At 51.8% G+C, this 17,275-nt stretch overlaps 4 protein-coding genes across 4 annotated transcripts; 1 reads left to right on the forward strand and 3 right to left on the reverse strand.

Annotated features, from left to right (window-relative positions):
• Positions 1 to 304: 304 nt before the first annotated feature.
• KVR01_009229 (uncharacterized protein) lies at positions 305 to 2,208 on the forward strand. Its single transcript, XM_044785603.1, has 4 exons — positions 305 to 628; positions 688 to 1,044; positions 1,107 to 1,956; positions 2,015 to 2,208. The coding sequence occupies exons 1-3, from the start codon at positions 418 to 420 to the stop codon at positions 1,172 to 1,174; spliced, it is 636 nt and encodes a 211-aa protein (XP_044641731.1). The 5' UTR covers positions 305 to 417; the 3' UTR covers positions 1,175 to 1,956; positions 2,015 to 2,208.
• A 2,448-nt stretch (positions 2,209 to 4,656) lies between these two features.
• KVR01_009463 (uncharacterized protein) lies at positions 4,657 to 5,875 on the reverse strand (the record flags this gene model as incomplete). The annotated part of the gene is made up of 3 exons (XM_044789755.1): positions 4,657 to 4,823; positions 4,882 to 5,598; positions 5,659 to 5,875. 3 exons carry the CDS (start codon positions 5,873 to 5,875, stop codon positions 4,657 to 4,659), a joined length of 1,101 nt encoding a protein of 366 aa, XP_044641965.1.
• A 1,450-nt stretch (positions 5,876 to 7,325) lies between these two features.
• On the reverse strand, positions 7,326 to 10,885 carry KVR01_009635 (coatomer subunit beta'). The gene is made up of 3 exons (XM_044792632.1): positions 10,545 to 10,885; positions 8,310 to 10,305; positions 7,326 to 8,245 (listed from the first exon to the last, which is right to left on the reverse strand). Exons 1-3 carry the CDS (start codon positions 10,560 to 10,562, stop codon positions 7,692 to 7,694), a joined length of 2,568 nt encoding a protein of 855 aa, XP_044642137.1. The 5' UTR covers positions 10,563 to 10,885; the 3' UTR covers positions 7,326 to 7,691.
• A 441-nt stretch (positions 10,886 to 11,326) lies between these two features.
• Positions 11,327 to 13,444, reverse strand: KVR01_009407 (uncharacterized protein). Its single transcript, XM_044791843.1, has one exon. It carries the CDS (start codon positions 12,792 to 12,794, stop codon positions 11,598 to 11,600), a length of 1,197 nt encoding a protein of 398 aa, XP_044641909.1. The 5' UTR covers positions 12,795 to 13,444; the 3' UTR covers positions 11,327 to 11,597.
• Between the last annotated feature and the right edge of the window lie 3,831 nt (positions 13,445 to 17,275).

A 17,275-nucleotide genomic window follows, 5' to 3' on the forward strand; every position in this document is an offset into this window, starting at 1 on the left:
AATATATTATTAAATATTAATAGATAATATATAATATTATTTTTATTTTTATGTAATTAGTAACTTATTAAATAAAAGTTATTTTTAATTTTAATAATTTAATATATTAAATATAAACTTATTACTTATATAAAGTTATAATAATATTAATATCTATATTATAATAGTAATTTTAAGTTTCATAATTTTTAGTAAGGATTTTCGTAGCACGTATGGCAGGGTGCTGATTTACCTGGGTTAGGGGGGCAAGTCTCGTTTTTCGAACGCAGGGTTTTGCTAATCATTGCTTATCACGATAACCGACGTCAGTTCAGCGCGTCTGGCCTGGATTGGTGCGGTTGAAATTTACACGTCGCCCAAGTCAGTGCTCAGGTGCGCCGCATCACAAGCAATCACCAAGCGTGCGGATTGGAAGTCATGGGCGTATTCGAGGGAAAGTTCCCACAGTGGGCATATCTGATCGGCTATAATACCATCTCGGCCCTTCTTTGGATCTTTATCTTCGGCAGGAGCGCGGCGCTTGCACTGAGCAATGGTCTGGGCCAGGTGTATCTGTTTCCCAGCGTCAGGATCACGCTCCTGCTCACCCAAAGCCTGGCCGCACTGGACATCTTGCACTCCGTTCTAGGTACACCCAAGGCCATGTTGCGCCACAACATTGAAGAATCCTGGCTGACCCGTCCACAGGTCTTGTCAATGCCCCCGTGCTCACCAGCTTCGTTCAAGTCGCTGGTCGAAGCACCGTCCTCTGGCTCGTCATCGAGAATTACCAGTCCTCTGCTCTCAGTCCCTTTTACGGTCTGATGGTTCTTGCCTGGAGCGCTGCAGATGCCATTCGATACCTGTACTTCGCTACAAAACTTGTCGGTGGCCACCAGTACCGCACCCTAACCTGGGCTCGCTACAGCGCTTTCTACGTGCTGTACCCGCTCGGCATCGCTGGCGAGGTTGGTGTTGTGTATAACACCGTGTCAGAAGCATGGAGGCTCGGATATCACTCCCACGCGTGGGCTTACATTGCCGCCTCACTACTTTACATCCCGGGTAAGTCTCTCTTCGGCGCGGTATAGTAGGCTGGGCTTCCAAGGTTGCTAACGCGCTCACAGCTGCGCCTACTCTGTTCAACCACATGATACGGCAACGGAGGAAAGTGTTTGCTGCTGGGAAGAATTGAGTTCAGATTACTGAGCTTCACTGTGCTGTGTATCTGACTGCCCAGGCACGGTCTCGTCCTGACGCGTCACGGCATCCCAGACAGACGCCGCAGTGCAAGGACATCACAAACCTTGTGAAGCCCGGCAGTTGATCTCAAGCCATCTTAATATGGTGCGCCATAAAGCGTTGAATTGACCATAATTCACGCCCTAAACGGGACTCACATGCAGGAAATGGGCCGCAGCCAATCCAGGCTCTGTCTCACTTTTGCCTTTTCGGATATCTACATTCAGTCCATCTCTTAATGAGCACGGATTTAGACGTCATCGCGACAGCTTGGGCTGGCCGTTCGATCTGAGCATCTTGGCTATTGGACGAAGCATTGCGTCTGTGGCCTGACTGATTTGTCAGAAATTAGTCCAGGGTCTTACAACGGCCCACCAGCATTCGCATCAACTGAAGAATGAGACGCTGCTGCTGTCTTGACCAGATCCTGTTCTGGATATTCGATGCCTCGTGATGGGGATCTGGGCACCGTCTTCTGTCGGCCCAGCCTGAACATAATACTGTGCCGCTCGTGTTGTTTACTTGGCACCGTCAGCTTTAGTCAGGCTGACCTTTCATTACGTTGAGAACCTGCCCGTCAACGTAGCACCGTCTCCGACGGCCAGGAATTCTTGTTCTACATCTTGTTATTCGCCTTTCTGACTCACTTCCCAAGGGTTCTCCCGATTCCTGACCGCGGCTTTGAAGTGACATGTGATGTGCCGACTGCAATGATTTTGGTCTCAATAAGTCATGGTAAGTGATCCGAGGCATTGCTAAGTTACGGTCGATCCATTGACCTCGAATTGCCTAGATATGAATTGGTCTAGATCTCACATGTGGTGTAGCTCCCAAGATGGCCTGGTTTCATCGGAATGCTGTTTTAGTGTAAGTACTCCACCGTTTCCACGACGTGTCTGAGCGCAGATTGGCCCAACGACCAATGTTGGCTTTCACACCGTGCAACCACTGAGACAAACTCCCATTACATTTGATGTGCCGAACGCCCGGGCAATTTATGCGTCATTATGCAAACCCACCTGGACATACGTTATTGAAGACGGCCGTCCCTTATGGTTCAATGATAAAGGACAACAAGAATCGATTTGGTCAACACTAACATCGTGTTTGACAATTAAGAATCTATTAACATTTGAACCCTTGGGCCGTAGCAGGCACTCTGGGGCCGGAATTATTTACGCGCTCTGGCGTTTGTTCCAAGCACACGCTTTGTTTGGCAACTGCCACTCAATGCCAAGAGCACACAGGACGGGTTTCAAGTGTCGATACTCCAGCTTATACGACCGTTGTACGAAGATTGTGGCTTTTGACACGAAACAGACAGGACATGCCACATGGCTTACAAAGTGATGTTGCTGTTTTATCTGGAATACATGTGAAAGAAGTGTTATCTTTGAGATGAACTTTGTATGCTGAAGGGCCCTTGGTGCAAATTGTATATGTAGTTATATACTATATACAATGGTGCCATGTGAGTGAAACTTTGGTTACTTGACAACAAGCGGAACGCCTTAATCCTTTGTCTTTAGTTACATCTGTGTTAATCTCGAGATACTTTATGCAAAATACTGCCCCAGGGTGTACCAGGGTCAACATAAGGATGTCTTCTAAAGCTACCTAGGTACCATCACCACTGCCCTCGGAACAGGTGCTAAAGAGGAGGCTGTCATTGCCTCTCGTCATAAACATGACATCTACACCAAAATCGCATCACCCCATCTCATCAACTACAAGAAGGTCTCCGGCAAATCTGTCATCAGCAAGGAATGTGTCCAAGAAGTGATGGGCAAATGGCCCATCGGGCAAACGACATTTCGACTGACCCTGGTCAACCCGCCCAAGGGTATTGACGCAGCTGTTGATGGGAAAGCTCCCACATGTATCATACACATTGATGCAAGTTGTCTGTGACGTCCGGTCGAATTGAAGAGGGTATTGCTATTGAAAGCAGTGCAATCATGAAGAAACTGATCAAAGGGAGAGTGGAAAAGAGTCACCCTAAGCACCACCAGAGCTTTGTTCAAGCAGCCCGGGCCTGAGGCTTGTTTGACATGTTCCATGCAAATCAATGTGTTGTTGATGAATGTTCGTACCTAGGTAGAAAATGGATGATGGATGGTGATTGGTAATAGCTGAATGTAACGATGCAGATGCAAACGCCCTGTGTGCCTAGTTAGGTAAGAAAAACAATTAAGCAGCTGGATTTCTCAAAGTTGTGCACTCTATACCATTTGTTTCTGCATGTTCAATTTGTCACTTATAGATTAGATACATTGGAACACGTCATTGGTATTGTGCGCTTTTTGTAAATCATGGGTTGCAAGTGTTTACTACCTACCTAGGTACCTAGGTAAGTACTTAGACCGCTCTGCACACATCCCCACTAACACACATTATTTCTTATATATATAATATAGTATTATTAATTCTATATTATTTTTATAAGTCTAAATTAAATCTATAAAATTAGTACTTTTAAATTATATATATTGAAATTGATTTTATATTATAAATAATAATATTTATATTAATAAATTAAATTATATATAATATATATATTTTAAAATATGAAATTAAAATTAAATTCTAAAAGTTAATAAACCCTTCTATTAAAATTTTTATACTTTATTTATATATAGAAATATTTTTTATATAAAAATAAAATAAAGAAGTATTTTAAAATAATTATTAAAAGTTAGAAATTCCTTTTTAAAGTTCCTTTATTAAATTTAAAAGTTTTATTATAAACTTAAAACTTTTATAAAACTTTAATTATTAATAATAAATATTACTTACTATACATATTAAATCTATTAAAAATATTAAAATTTAAATTAAAAGAATTTTTAATTATAGAAAATTAATAGATTTAATTATTATAAATTTAAGAAAAGTAGAGTAAATCCTACTTTTTACCCTACTTTTTAAAATCGTTAATAATTAATTCTAATAAATTTCTATAAATAGAAACTTTTAAAATATAAATAAATATAATAGTAATATATATATTATTTTTAAATTTAATATTATAATTACTTTAATTAACTTAAAATAAAAGTTTTTCTTTTTTAATTAGGTAACTAATAAATAGTATAGGAATTAATTAAAAAAAATAATATTAATATTTAAGAATTTATTTCTAAATTAATATAATAATTATTACTTAAATAGAATTTTTTATATAATTTAAAAAAATACTTTTAACTATTAGTTTTATTTTTATTATTATAGTAATTTTATATAATTAAATAGGTTAGGGTAAAAATTAGTATTTTTAGTGGGAAATATATGTGCGTTGGTGGGGATGTGCGCAGAGCGGTCCAAGTACTTAGGTAGTGTACCTATACATGTGCCACATACATTTTACATGTATATGGAGATGAGAAACGAAACAACTACATTGGAATACGCCACGGCCTCCTTCCCCGGCCCTCTTTAAGCCTCCTCAGTGTCAACACCTTGCAACTCCTCTGTTCTTGATCGGCTGTTCGGATCAAGGTAAGGCTTCTCGCCAATGCCCACAGTCCTATGCCCGAACCTCTCGCCCAGGCCATCATAGTCATTGGTGGCGGTGTGGAAGACGCTACGGTTGTCCCAGATGGCTGGTTGCAAAGTCAGTCAGCGAGGATGCTGCAAAAGCCATACATGAGCAGAACTCACCAATGTCGTTGGGGTTCCTCCACTTGAATCTAACCTGAAATTCGTGGTGGTCCAGGAGGACCCTCTCAAACTTGCGCAGAAGCTCATCCGATTCCTCCTGGGTAAGCTCATTGATCCTCTTGGGGAAGGGCCCTAAAGCAAAGATACTTTTCCAGCCGGTTACAGGGTTTGTCCGCACCACTGGGTGAACGGCGATCAAGTCGCTTCCGATGTTGTGAGGGGAGCCCCTGGGCTCGGTGTAGATCTTGACGTTCTCCGGGTCTGCCGCAGCTGCGCGGAGGAAGCCCTCGCCGCTGAAGGTAGCTGTAAGGCCCTCAAAGAACTGCTGGTACTTCTTGGAGAATTGGTCGTAGATCTCATAGCCGGAAGCCCAAAGGGTGTCACCGCCAGTCTTCGGAAGCTCGGTAAGACGGAGTGATGTGTAGTCTGCCGGATATGGTTCAAATTGTATATCAGAATGCCACTGTGCGGCATCGTAGCGGCGCTTGTTGGGTTGCTCCTTGTGGCGGAACATTTTCTTCCGTGCCAAACTAGAAATATGGCTGACCGCGTTATCGCCAACTCCGAACTCCGATGTGCTGTTGAGTACTGGATGGATGTGCAAGGTTGAAGACGATGGCTTCCCAACGAGTTGGCCCAGCCTGTCCACAAACTCCTTTTGGAGGTCGTCGGTCAGGTTGTCCTGAGAACGGAAAAAGACCACGCCACGCTGGGAGACTTATATGTTCGTCAGCGAGTCCGCAGGAAGAGCGCACGCGAACTAGCAGGCAGACTCACTTGTGATTGCCACATCTCGCAGAAGCTGATCTGAGTTGGGAGCATTGAGCAGATCGTCAACGATGTTGACATTGACAAATTCGCGGCCTATGGCTGGCGTCGCGTCTTCAACAGTGAACTTCTCGAGGGCACCGCTCAGCTTCAACGGCACTGGGAAAGACTTCTTGTCTGCTGAGGCAGAGCCGAATGCAATATCTGAGGTCGCAGCTGGGGCCATTATGAGGTGCTGCACAGTGTGGAAGGGGTCGATTGGGTCTTGTGTCTTGTCGGTCTACAGAGATGACTTGATGTGTGGACCTGCACATGCGGTGTACCTGCGAAGGTGTATTTGAAGAATGGGAATATCAACGCAGATGAACTAAATGTAAACACGGGAGCACTGCATATATTTATAATAGATTCTGTTCCCTCCAACATACCTAGGTATGCATACTTAGCATTCAGTGCTGTTCGTTTTGCAACCTGTAGACATCAGCACGTCATCCCGAGTCCAGAATTCGCAAGCGCATTATGGCCCCGGCGGGCTACCGATCGTGAGGGGACGATGCATCGGAAGCCAACAGCAAACGCGATAGCGAATGAAGAACAATAGAGTTGACGCAATTCCAATGGAAAATGCGGTGCTAACATGCAACTAATTGCCAGATGATCCACAATATCACGCAGTCCAGGTTGCGGATGTCGCTCGGATGTCGTACAAGTTGCCTTCCTTGGGGCCTTAGATGCCACCTACAATGACTATCTAAGGCTGCAGAGACAACGCACCAGATGTCGCCATCGTCATGTGTGGGGGTGCCAATTAGTATCAGACGAGTCCGGGGCTGGCTCCACTTGCCAGACTCACGTTCCGGTGAGCACAGCATTGTAGTGACTCGAGTGTGAATCCTGCTCTAGGATGTGGATCTCTGCCCAAGAGAACAACTGTGAAAATCATGTGTACCTTACAGACGCCTAGGTAGGGAGCTGTATATTCACATTCGAAGTTGGTCCTTCGCCGCTTGTCCAATACAATGCCCAGGTGGTCGAGTCAACGCGGCGCCCTGGTACTGTCAAGTACATCAACAAGCCTTGGGACACCTCGGCTTCACGCACACAAACATAACTCTGGAACACCATGGTTTGCCACCTGCACCATTTCCGCAAGCTCATATATAGGAACACGAGACGATCATACTCGCAGCCGCTACTACCGTGCGTGGCAGCTCTCGCTAGTCCGCTGTGGTGATGAGCTCGTCCGTCCTCTTTTACTGGCTTGTTCGGTTTTGTGGGCTTGACTACGACAGCTCCTGTGCTTTATGATTAATGGAACTTGCATTTGTTTGTTGTCGAGGTAAATTTGAACTCCGCGCTCAGTTTGCCTGTGACCTTGTTTCTCCGAAAGTGGTTGTCCATAAGGATGTAATAAGGGCGGCGTCTCGGCAGATTTGCCTGGTTTCATAGCCCGCTTATTGCCCACGTCACTGGTGCTCATGTATTATGGCTTTGACAGTTGCGGCATTGCCAGTTGAGTGGACCAATGAGCGGTAGAAACCCGCAAGAAAGTACGAGTTGCACAAACAAGGCACCTCGTACGACCCAAGTTGAAAATAGCCACATCGGCCTTGTCCAAATCTTAAGCAGTGGCGTTCCGAGATCAAACTGCTAGATCTTGGAAGCCCGGGCAATGGTTGTCATGATATATTTGTGTATTAAAAGGCTTGACATGAGCGCGTTGAACCATGGCTGAGTGGTGCTCATCATAACCACCTGTAGCAATGCAGATTGCATCCGTGGCTAAACCTACTTGTGCTGGCTACCTCCCTAGGTAGGTAGTCTCTACAACTTTTCTTTAATACGTCCTTTCCCCTCGGAATCGCGTTGTGTTATCCACTCAAACTCCTCTAAGCCTGACTGGATCCGCTTCAGTTCACCCCGCGCCCGAACTCCCTCGAGTGCCGTCGTCATTGTAACTCCAGGCTGGCGGCGCGAGAACCTACATCTCATCGTACGACGTGCTCTGACCACAGACCCCTTCTTTATGGTGAGATAGTGCACTACTCTTCCTCATCCGCGTCCGCAACATCATCCGCAACCTCCTCCGCCCCCTCGGCGGCCTCTTCCTCTCCAGTCTCAGCAGCCGGGCTGCCGTTCTCCATCTCGACATCCACATCGGCAGCTGTGCCGCCCTCCTTCTCCAGGCGCAGCCACTCGTCCCACTCGGGAAACAGCTCCTCGTCGCCCTCAGCGCCAGGAGCTCCAATGGTCTTCGCAACACGGCTCTTCTTGCCCTTTTCCAGGGACTCTTTCCACTTCTTGACCACATCCGCAGTCAAACTGGGCTTGTAAGTCTGTGAGAAAAGGACGGCCTCGGCGAGACGTTCGGTCTTCACTAGGATGTTCACACAGCCCTCGACATCTGCAAGGAGCCATTTCGCGGAGAAAGCAACATTGTGAGCGCCAGCTTCTTCGGCCTTGCTCGCCAGGGATGTCAGGCCGTCGCGGTCGGCGGTTGATGAGTAAACGAGGAGCAGAGAGCCGAGATCGTTGGCATGTGTGAAGCACTCTGCCGCCAGAGAAACGTCCCAGGCAGAGAGGGCGGCGTCACCCACTAAGAAGCGTTTTGGTTAGTCGCCGACCAAAATCAATAGATGCCAGGCAGGGACACGACTTACCAGTCTTCCATCGGTGCTCAACATCGGCCTGCTTGGCGAGGTCGAGCGCGATGTCCAGTCGGCTCAGCGCAAGAGCAAGCTCGAACTTGTGCTCGGGGTCCGTGGCAACATCCAAGGCTAGCTCCTTGTGGCCCTGGCCGTCCAGGAATCGGGCGACCTTGTTGAGCTCGCCCTCTGGAATTGCGGCGAGCAGCTCCTGGGCGGCCTCGAGCTCCTCCCGGAGGACGAGAGTCTGGTACTCCAGCACGGGCAGTGACAGGGCGAAGGATGTGATAGCAACATCCTTGTTGCAGAGGTAGATGCGGGAGTCGCGCTGTATGTAACCAAGGATGTACATGGGTTGGTCGAAATGTGACACCGTGTAGGTTTGGTCGCCAACAAGGTAGTTCAGGCGGTTGGTGGAGTTGGTGAACAGGAAGCAGTCGCCGACCCACTCGCCGGTTCTCACGCTCTCGCTGATATCGGTGATGACCTCGAAGGCGGCCTCCACACCATCGTCCTCGACCTGGCCGGACTGCAAACCCTCCTGGTATGCCTCGCGACTAAAGCGCAGGATGTAGCAGGTGTCGTCGCAGGCCAGCGCGACCAGCTCCCCGCTCTCACTCCAGTAGACTTCGCGCGGCTCGACCTCGATCCGTCTTACTAGGCCACCAGTCGCCCAGTCAAAGAAGCTGATGCCTCCCTGTCCCTTGACACCGAGGAGGACTCCCCCGGCCAGGCCGTCCGCCTGGAAACCAACATCCAGACCGCCTTGCTTCTCGACAAAGTTCTTGAACAGCTTGACGCTGGTCGGTGACTCACGGATGGCAAAGTCATTTGAGTTTTCCTTGGAGGCCCAGACGAAGTCCAACGCCGAGCCGAACTGCTTGTTGCGCCACGCGAGCGCGGTGTAGACAATGAATTCACCGTCGCCGCAGACCGCGACGAACCGACCGTTGGCTGAATGTGAGAGGGTGGATGGATAGACTTCGCAGCTGCCCAGATCCTTGGTGGTGAGGTTGATCGGCACATTGTCCTTGGTGGCCTCGCCGCCCTTGATGATAGCCGACACCACCTCGTTGTGTTTGGCCCAGATCAGCTTGCCGGAGCCGTCCATGGAGACGGCGGGCTCCTCGCGGCCCAGCTTGACAACGACCGATCCTTCGTCATACCCGACAGCGACACTCTGCTTGCCCCGCTGGTAACTGACACACCAAGCCCGCTCCAGACCGTAGTTCAGGCTCTGCTCAAATCGGTAGGTGGCTGCGTGCCATATTCGCAGGGTTCCGTCTTCCGAGCCGGAAATGATGACGGGGAGCTCAGGGTGATAGCATGCAAAGCTAACGTTGTTCGTGTGGCCCTCAAGCGTCGCAATGAGAGACTTGGTCGTGTAGTCCCAGATCTTGACCGTCCGGTCGTCGCTAGTGGTAAGGAGGTATGGCTTGTCGGAATGTGGGTAGTAGTCGACGTGGTTGACGCCCTTTTGCTCGTGTGCTTCGAGGGTGAAGTTGGCCGTCGAAGACCCGAGGGACCAGATCTTGACTGTCCTGTCCAGACAGGCTGACGCGAACGTGTTTGTATCCTTGGGGTTGATTGCCAGCGACATGACATAATGGGAGTGTCCCTCGAAGGTCTGCTGGCACTTCCACCCGAGGTCCCAGTTCCACAGCTTGATGGTCATGTCATCACTGGCCGTCAAGACAAAGGGCTGTGTTGGGTGGACGCATATGGCGCGGATGTAGTCAGGGTGAGCCTCGAAGCTGGCGACCTTTTCTGATGTGTTGTAGTTGTGGACTCGTAGTTGGAAGTCGTCGCTGCCGCACACGATCCAGTTCTTGCGCGCAATGAACCGACCGGCACGCACGGGTACGTCTGTCAACTCGAATGTCTTGACGATGGCCTGCGTCTCGTAGCTCCAAATGTATACGTGGCCGCTGTAGAGGGTTGTGAGGATCCATGGCTCTGTCGGGTGGAAGTCGATGCCCTTGACGCGCTCGCTCCGGGCAAAGAGCTGCCGCTGTGTCCACGGAGGAATAGTATTAGCGACCGTGATATTCCTTCCTGTATGCTCAGGACGGGGTTGGGGAGAGCCCGCCTGCCCCGGCTCGGACCTCTAGAAGTTGTGGATCTCCAAGGCACCGAGCAGTGCGCCGAGCAGCGAGGCCGGAGGGGTCTCCGAGTATCTGCTGCGCCATCGAGGCCATTCAAGAGCAGCTGGACCGGGCCAGAGGTGATGGGAGACGGGGATGCGCATACCTTGACGTCGAGCCTCATGGTGGGCAGATGCTATCGGTGTCGGGGTCGCGTCCAGAAGGGGACAACCGGTCGTCGAGGATTCGAGTTCAGGGCGGTGGGGCGAATGTCGGCGGCAGACAAGCCAACATGGGGGGAGGGCTTCTCTTCCTTTGGTGAACAGACTTGAGCTTGCTCACGCAGGGCCAGGCTGACGGGATGGACTGGTGTAGAATGAATGCGATAGCAGGGGCCGGTAGGAGTTGGTCGGGGGGAAATGTGGATGTGGGTAGCGTCCCCGTGTGTGAATGGCAAGCTGCTGCCACGTCTCAGGGAGCTCTGGCTAGGTCCACTGCCAATTGAGATGTGGTCTTTGGGGAGCTCAGCCTCGAGCCTAGAGCCGTGTGGCCTGAGGCATCAAGTCCTGGGGGTGCGGACAGAAGGCGTGTTAGACCCACCCCCAACTGATTAGTCAGAGTAATGGAAGGATCGTGTGAATCAATCAATCGTAGGTAGGGGAACTGCAATGCTGTCGACATTGCTGTTTTCGAATTCCAGCTGCCAGCATTAAGCATCATGTTTGAATTGTCACCACAGGATGGACATCGCATTGGGAACTTTGGAATTTGCTGATCCAGTGAGTGATACGTCGACGATAACCTCTATATTCCAAACCACAAACGCGGTTCTCCTCATAGAGGCATCTTTCTACGCTGCTATAGAACGTTGGCAAGGTTTGCCATCTACTCAGTTGCAGCCTCAAAATGCTGCACGTTTCACACTCTACTGCAGATGAGGTACTGGATCATCGATCAAGTCTTGTTTATTTTGGTTGCTCGGTCCCGCTTTGGGGCGGCAAATCCCCCTCACCATCTTCTGAGGTGATGCTAAATACTAAAAACACGCATAAAAAGGGAAAAATGTGAAGCCAACCATCAAAGGGGTATGCATTTCCGTTGTCCGCTTCCCTAAACACCGTACGATAGGAATCCCTAGAACCTCATTGAAACGCCAAATCTTGTCTCATCATGGAATCTGAACAAATGTGAACAATCGTCTCAGCAGTCATCGGGACGTCTAGTCCTCGGCATCGGCCTGGACCTTCTTGACGATCTCCACCATCATGGGGTACAGCTTCTCCGACTTCTGCAGGCCGCAGACCTCCGCGACGATGGAGTCAGCGTCAAGGGAGGCCATCTTCTGGGCGAGCTCCACAGACTCCTCATCACCCTCGACGTTCTGGAAACGGAGAGCCATCTCGGCGGCATCGAGTAGGCCGCTGCAGTCCTTGCCCTGCTCCGCGAGCGCAGCCGCGGGCCCGATGAACCGCTCCTTGCGACCAAGCTTGCGGAGGGGAGCACGGCCGACACGCTCGACGGCATCCTCAAGGTGGGGATTTCCGATGCGGGAGATGATCTTCTTGACGTATGCAGCCTGCTCCTCCTCGGAGGTTTCGTGCTTGGTGACGATAAGGTCTGAGGTGTTGGCCAGGGCCTTCTTGACCTCGGCCAGGATGTCCTTGTCTTGCAAGGCGTCGTAGACGGTGCGCTTCTTGCGGTTGTATCCATGGTAGGCAGCGGTGGCGTGGCCAGTGTTGACGGTGTAAAGCTTGCGCTCGATGAAGGGCTCGAGGTGTTCGACCCAGTTGATGCCATCGATGGGAGGGTGCTCACCCTCGAAGGGCAGCTGCTCGACGACCCACTCGTAGAACTTCTCCAGCTTGACGTTGAGGCCTGCATCGGCGTCTTGCGCAGGGACAATTCTGTCGATAGCAGAGTTGGCATAGCGGGCGCGCTTGTGGTGGGTGTCGAGGCGCTCGGCAGGGGTGTTCTTGGGGTCCTTGATGTGATCGGCCAGGGCGGTGGTGGCGTTGATCATGTTCTCGCAAGCAATGACAGAGAGGGGCTTGAGGTTCTCATCGCGCTTGTCAATGCCCTGGGCGATAACAGGTGCGATGAACTTCAGGATGGTCGGGCCAACCGAGCAGGTGACAACGTCGGCAGTGGCGATCTCGTCGACGAGATTCTCCGCGTGGGTCCTCGAGTTGATGGCGCGGTAGTTTGTGATGGTGTTTTCTGTTGTGCCCTCGGTACCGACCTCGATGACCTTGTACTCCTTGGTGTTGTTGAGCTTGTCAACAACTTCGGGCACGACATCGGCGAAGACGACCTCATATCCGCTATTGTGCAGGAAGCAGGCAACGAAGCCACGGCCGATGTTGCCAGCGCCGAAGTGAACGGCCTTGAGGGACTTGGAAGGTGCAGAGGCCGCCATTATGATGACTGTGGGGGAAGAAGAGCGAGACGTTGAAAGTGGGGGTGAATGGATGGTGAATGTAGCCCGGGGGGAGGATTAGACCAGAAGAAAAGGCTGTGGATGACTGTTGGTCGTGTTGGGGAATGTTGTTGACTGTCAAAATGGAAGTCGGTGGTGATGGTTGTTGGGATTAGTGAGATGAGGTAGGGAGAAAAAGGGCAAGGCTTGGTTGAGAAAGGGAGGGAGAATGTATTTATGTATGACAGCAGAGCGTGTCCGAAGGCGAAGGGAAAGCGAATGGAGGGGCCTGTGGTTCGTGAGTCGCAGTTGCCTCACATGGAGTCCCTCGTCCCTGACGTCGCCGTGGTGGGCTTGCTGGGGGAGGGGCACAGGGAGGAGGCCCGCTGGGAAAGGCAAGTGGGGCCCAAGAGTGTGTGACCAGGGGGCAGCCAGTCGGTCCAGCGCTACCAGTCTCCGGGCGCAACTCTGGCTTGATCTGGGTCGATAGGGGAGTGGGGCCTCTCCCAGCAGGTTCCTCGCAAACAAATCTTGCAAGGCGGGCATGTGGAATGTGTTAGAAGCAGACCATCGTGATTCTGTGGGTCCCCCAACGGGCCAACAGACGCTGGCTGAAACGGACCGGTGTTGGTCTTGGGCCAAGGCCGAGCTTGCGAAACGGCCTGGCGGCCTGCAGTCTGAGCCACCATCGCCATGTGCTGACCAAGGCCTGATTGGGTGCTTCCAGATGAGAGATTTATTAGTGCATGACATGGTGTCCCCAGGCCCGCAATGGGAACGGCTGGACGGTCTGTTGATTGCATCGTCATTGTCATTGGCCAAGGGGGCACAGCCTGTTGCGACGACCTGCGGACACGGCGGATGGGCTGACCAGGCGCCCGAGACATTTTGTTTTGTTTCTGTGCATCCTGCATGTACGGAGTATGCTTGCCTAGGTACATACTCACGCAGTGCAGACGCGGTGAGAAACCTTGGAGGTAGCACAGATGTGATGAGTTGCGCTGGCTGGCTGGCTGGCTGGCTGTATGTGCTGTATGTGCTGCAACCCTCCTCCTCCTCCTCTTCTCGACAATAGTAACAAGCCGGCCTGCCTGCCTGCAGGGAAGTGCGTGTGTCGAACCGGCTTATTTCTCGCCGTCTCTCCCCCAATCGCTCAGGTGAATCAGTCAAGAGTCACTCTTGACTCTGCCCAATCTTCACACCAGAACCCATCTCGGACAGGCGATATTCAGTCAAAATCTCTTTGCTGAAGTGTTGTCATCTCTGGGCTGACATTGAGTGGGCCCCTCGGGTGGTGGGTTCTCTGCTGACCTGCCGACCGGCCGACCTGCCGCCCTGCCGCCCTGCCGCCCTGCCGCCCTGGCGCAATCCCCTCGGCGAGACAGATTAGCTCTGGCAACCGAGATCACATAAAAGAGCCCGAGCCTCACCTCACCGCCCCACGCTGCCAGGCTGTCTGTCCATGCCGGCGCTATGAAGTGATGGTCCTGGCCTATCACTTTTATTAGACTTCGAGGGCCAAACGGCCAAGGCCTGGCCACCTGGCCGGCCGGCTGGATGGGTGGCCGTGTGTAACTTTGAGCCGCAGGCCTGTAGGCTGTAGCCGTCCTGCCGTCCCTCCCTCCATCGAGGAGTTCGGCAGGAGCATGGAGTCCCCCGACTGCCATCCCACCCACCTGCCCGGGCCACTCTATCTCGGACACACCAACCATCCAGGCACCTCGGACTCATACAGATGCAGTGCATTGTTGTGCCAACAGGGCCTGGTTGCTTCACAACTTGGTGGGCCAAACATCCCGCCCATCCGGCGTTTTGGTCGCGACGCTGTCCCCGGCGTCCGCATACGTTGTAGCAACGAAGGAGAGACGAGTGACGTCATTCTCAGAAATGTGCTTGTAAGCGTCCACGGATGTGATGAGTGATGCGTACAGAAGTACCTGTGTATCTGGGTGGGAGGTGCAAAGTGCAGTGTGCAGTGTGCAGTGTGCAGTGTGCATTGTGCATTGTGCAGGCAACATTTCCCGAGCCTGTCGCTCCGTCAGTCCGGGCTGTGCACCCGATCGCTTCGCTGACCGTTTTACTCCGTACCACCTGGGCACCTGGGCACCCAGGTAGGTCGTCAGGTCGTTTGCACTCTCCTGGGCCCAGGCCCCTCGCTGGCCCGTGCCTCGCCCCATAATTATCCCGCATCGTCTGCCCTCTTGCGTGTGTCCTTGGGGAAGGCATGACCGTGCATGGCGGGGCACAGCTCCACGACGTCATCGGCCAGGGGCGTACCTCGTCGGCGTCATTCTGGCGGCCCCTGACCTCATATGGGTCTCCTTTTTCATCACTACTCCCTCATCTGGGAGCGCTTGCAACACGGGTGCCGCCCCAGGGTCCTGGGGCCTACTGGCGTGCTTCGCGCCTCGCCGCCAAGTGTCATCGGCTCATTCCCAAAACATGCCCTCACGAAGCCCTCAATTGCCTCATCGCGCATGACCCGTTGTTACTCTAGCCTGGTCTCCACCGCATTTCAATCAACCCTTGCCCCGCCAGCCCACACCCACGGGTCAGTGAAGCCATCGCCAGTCAATATTACATGTTTACCGCAACTCAGGTCTCAGGCTGTCAAATGCACAGCTCTACACGACACTATATTCCCCACCCTACTGGCAACCCTTCCTTCTATGGGACACCATTTCCCCTTGCCGATATCTACACTGCTGCTTGCACGCACCATTCAGACTTCAGGATCACACACATGTGTCTCCATACGCACTAGTGCAGATGCACTTGCAGGCGTCTCACTTTCGTCTGCATCCCAGGAATGTCGAACAGGATTACTACAGTACAATACAATATAGTCCATACAAGACACAATATATCAAGCAACCCCCGACCCCTTGGCCTCCTGTACTCTCAGCGGTCCTCCTCCGTGAGGCCCACTGGGCCTGAAGATCGCGAAGTCTGGACCGCCGCGCTGCCCGTTGGCATGCCCACCACGATTCACAGCACTTCAGCAGCCGTACAGGGCCACAACGTGCTGTGCAGCGGCTGTTCTGACTGGCAGATTTTGCACACTCCAGGGACTTGGGTGGCTGGATTGCTGGAACAGCTCGATCCGCCAGTTCCGCCGTGCCGCCGTCTATTTTCGCCGCCAGGCACTCCAATACAGCAACCCTCTCCATCGATCGATGACTCGATGGAAGTTGTCTCCGTTTGCATGTGCCAGACCTGACAGGTCACGCCTACAGAACCCCGGAGTCCAGGCACAGGCGCGGCATTTTGCAATTCACTCACCCAGAAAGTGACAGCGCGCATAGTTAGCGACTCATGAAAGACACCTGACGATTCGCACAAATGTCCTCTCCCAAGGTCACGATGGCTTCGACTAGGAAAAACGGCCCGTGCCTGTCCGGTGCACCCCTTATCTCTCCCCCAGGGCCCCAAAGCAGCCTCCTGCAGGCTGCAGCAAACGGCCCTTCCATCGTGCCGTGTCAGCGCCTGATACGGGGTGTTCGGGGCTGTGGATCACCCCAGAGTGCCCCAGAGTGTCAGAAGTGTCCACTTCAAGCCCGCAGACCCACACCCACCGCTTGAAAAACGGACCGAGCTGGCTCCATTCCCAAAGCCGCCGTCGTCGAGAAAGAGCGCACACCGCGGCTTAACCCCTGACAAGTAATGGTGATTGTGTCTCCTTGTTAGCGGCCTTAGGCCCTAGTTAAAATGCGTGGTGCCGCCGAGATCTCGAGGCATATCCAAATTCGATCATTGGACTGGGCCGGCCGGGTGGGGCCGGCTTCACCCGACAAACTCACCCTTTCGGCACTATTTTGGCCGCCACACGGCTACTTTCTTGACGATAAGCCTCTCCGAATTCACACCCTTCACGACGGTCTTGCCAGGCCAGACCCTGGCGTTTTGGTACTGCCACGGTCCGTTGACTGGCCCGTAGCCATGACATCCTTGTAATAACGGGTCTGCATCGGCGACATGCCTAGGTAGCCATTCTCTCGTGATGAGCTACAATGTCCGGGCAGTCGAGACTAAAGCCCGCTTCCTCGGGCTCATCGGGTATTCGGGATATAGTCTCCGTCGTGAGCAGTTCGATTGAACTCACAGTATACCTAGGTACCTCATGAAAAGAGCCATTATCACATGGAGCGCGTAATTTTCACAAGAAACCAGCACTAAGACATGCATCGGTCATCCGGTTACACCACGCTTTCAGATCTAAATGGCGGCCCACCCACTTCATTACTATCATTCATCCAGTTGAGCGAACAGTCACTTCAGCCAGTTGGCCAGGATTTACGCTCCTCTATGGCTACCGACGGGACACCCGAGCACAATTGACGAACGCAACTTGGAAAGCTTTCTAAGTTTGAGGTCGAAGAATCGAGCCGCTCCGGGTCCAGCCTCGTCCCTAAAAGTCTTCAAGAAGGTGAACCTGCCCATAAGTCTTATTCCACTTTGTCTTTCTGCCATGATTCACAGCC

This window comes from Diaporthe batatas (assembly GCF_019321695.1).
Source record: "Diaporthe batatas strain CRI 302-4 chromosome Unknown Contig00011, whole genome shotgun sequence".
NCBI lineage: Eukaryota > Fungi > Ascomycota > Sordariomycetes > Diaporthales > Diaporthaceae > Diaporthe > Diaporthe batatas.

Coding starts and splice junctions, on each gene's coding strand:
- KVR01_009229 (XM_044785603.1), top strand. CDS start 418: ATGGGCGTATTCGAGGGAAAGTTCCCACAGTGGGCATATCTGATCGGC. Junction 629..687: donor CATCTTGCACTCCGTTCTAG/GTACACCCAAGG, acceptor ACCCGTCCACAG/GTCTTGTCAATGCCCCCGTG. Junction 1,045..1,106: donor CTCACTACTTTACATCCCGG/GTAAGTCTCTCT, acceptor ACGCGCTCACAG/CTGCGCCTACTCTGTTCAAC.
- KVR01_009635 (XM_044792632.1), bottom strand. Junction 8,246..8,309: donor TGAGCACCGATGGAAGACTG/GTAAGTCGTGTC, acceptor AACGCTTCTTAG/TGGGTGACGCCGCCCTCTCT.
- KVR01_009407 (XM_044791843.1), bottom strand. CDS start 12,794: ATGGCGGCCTCTGCACCTTCCAAGTCCCTCAAGGCCGTTCACTTCGGC.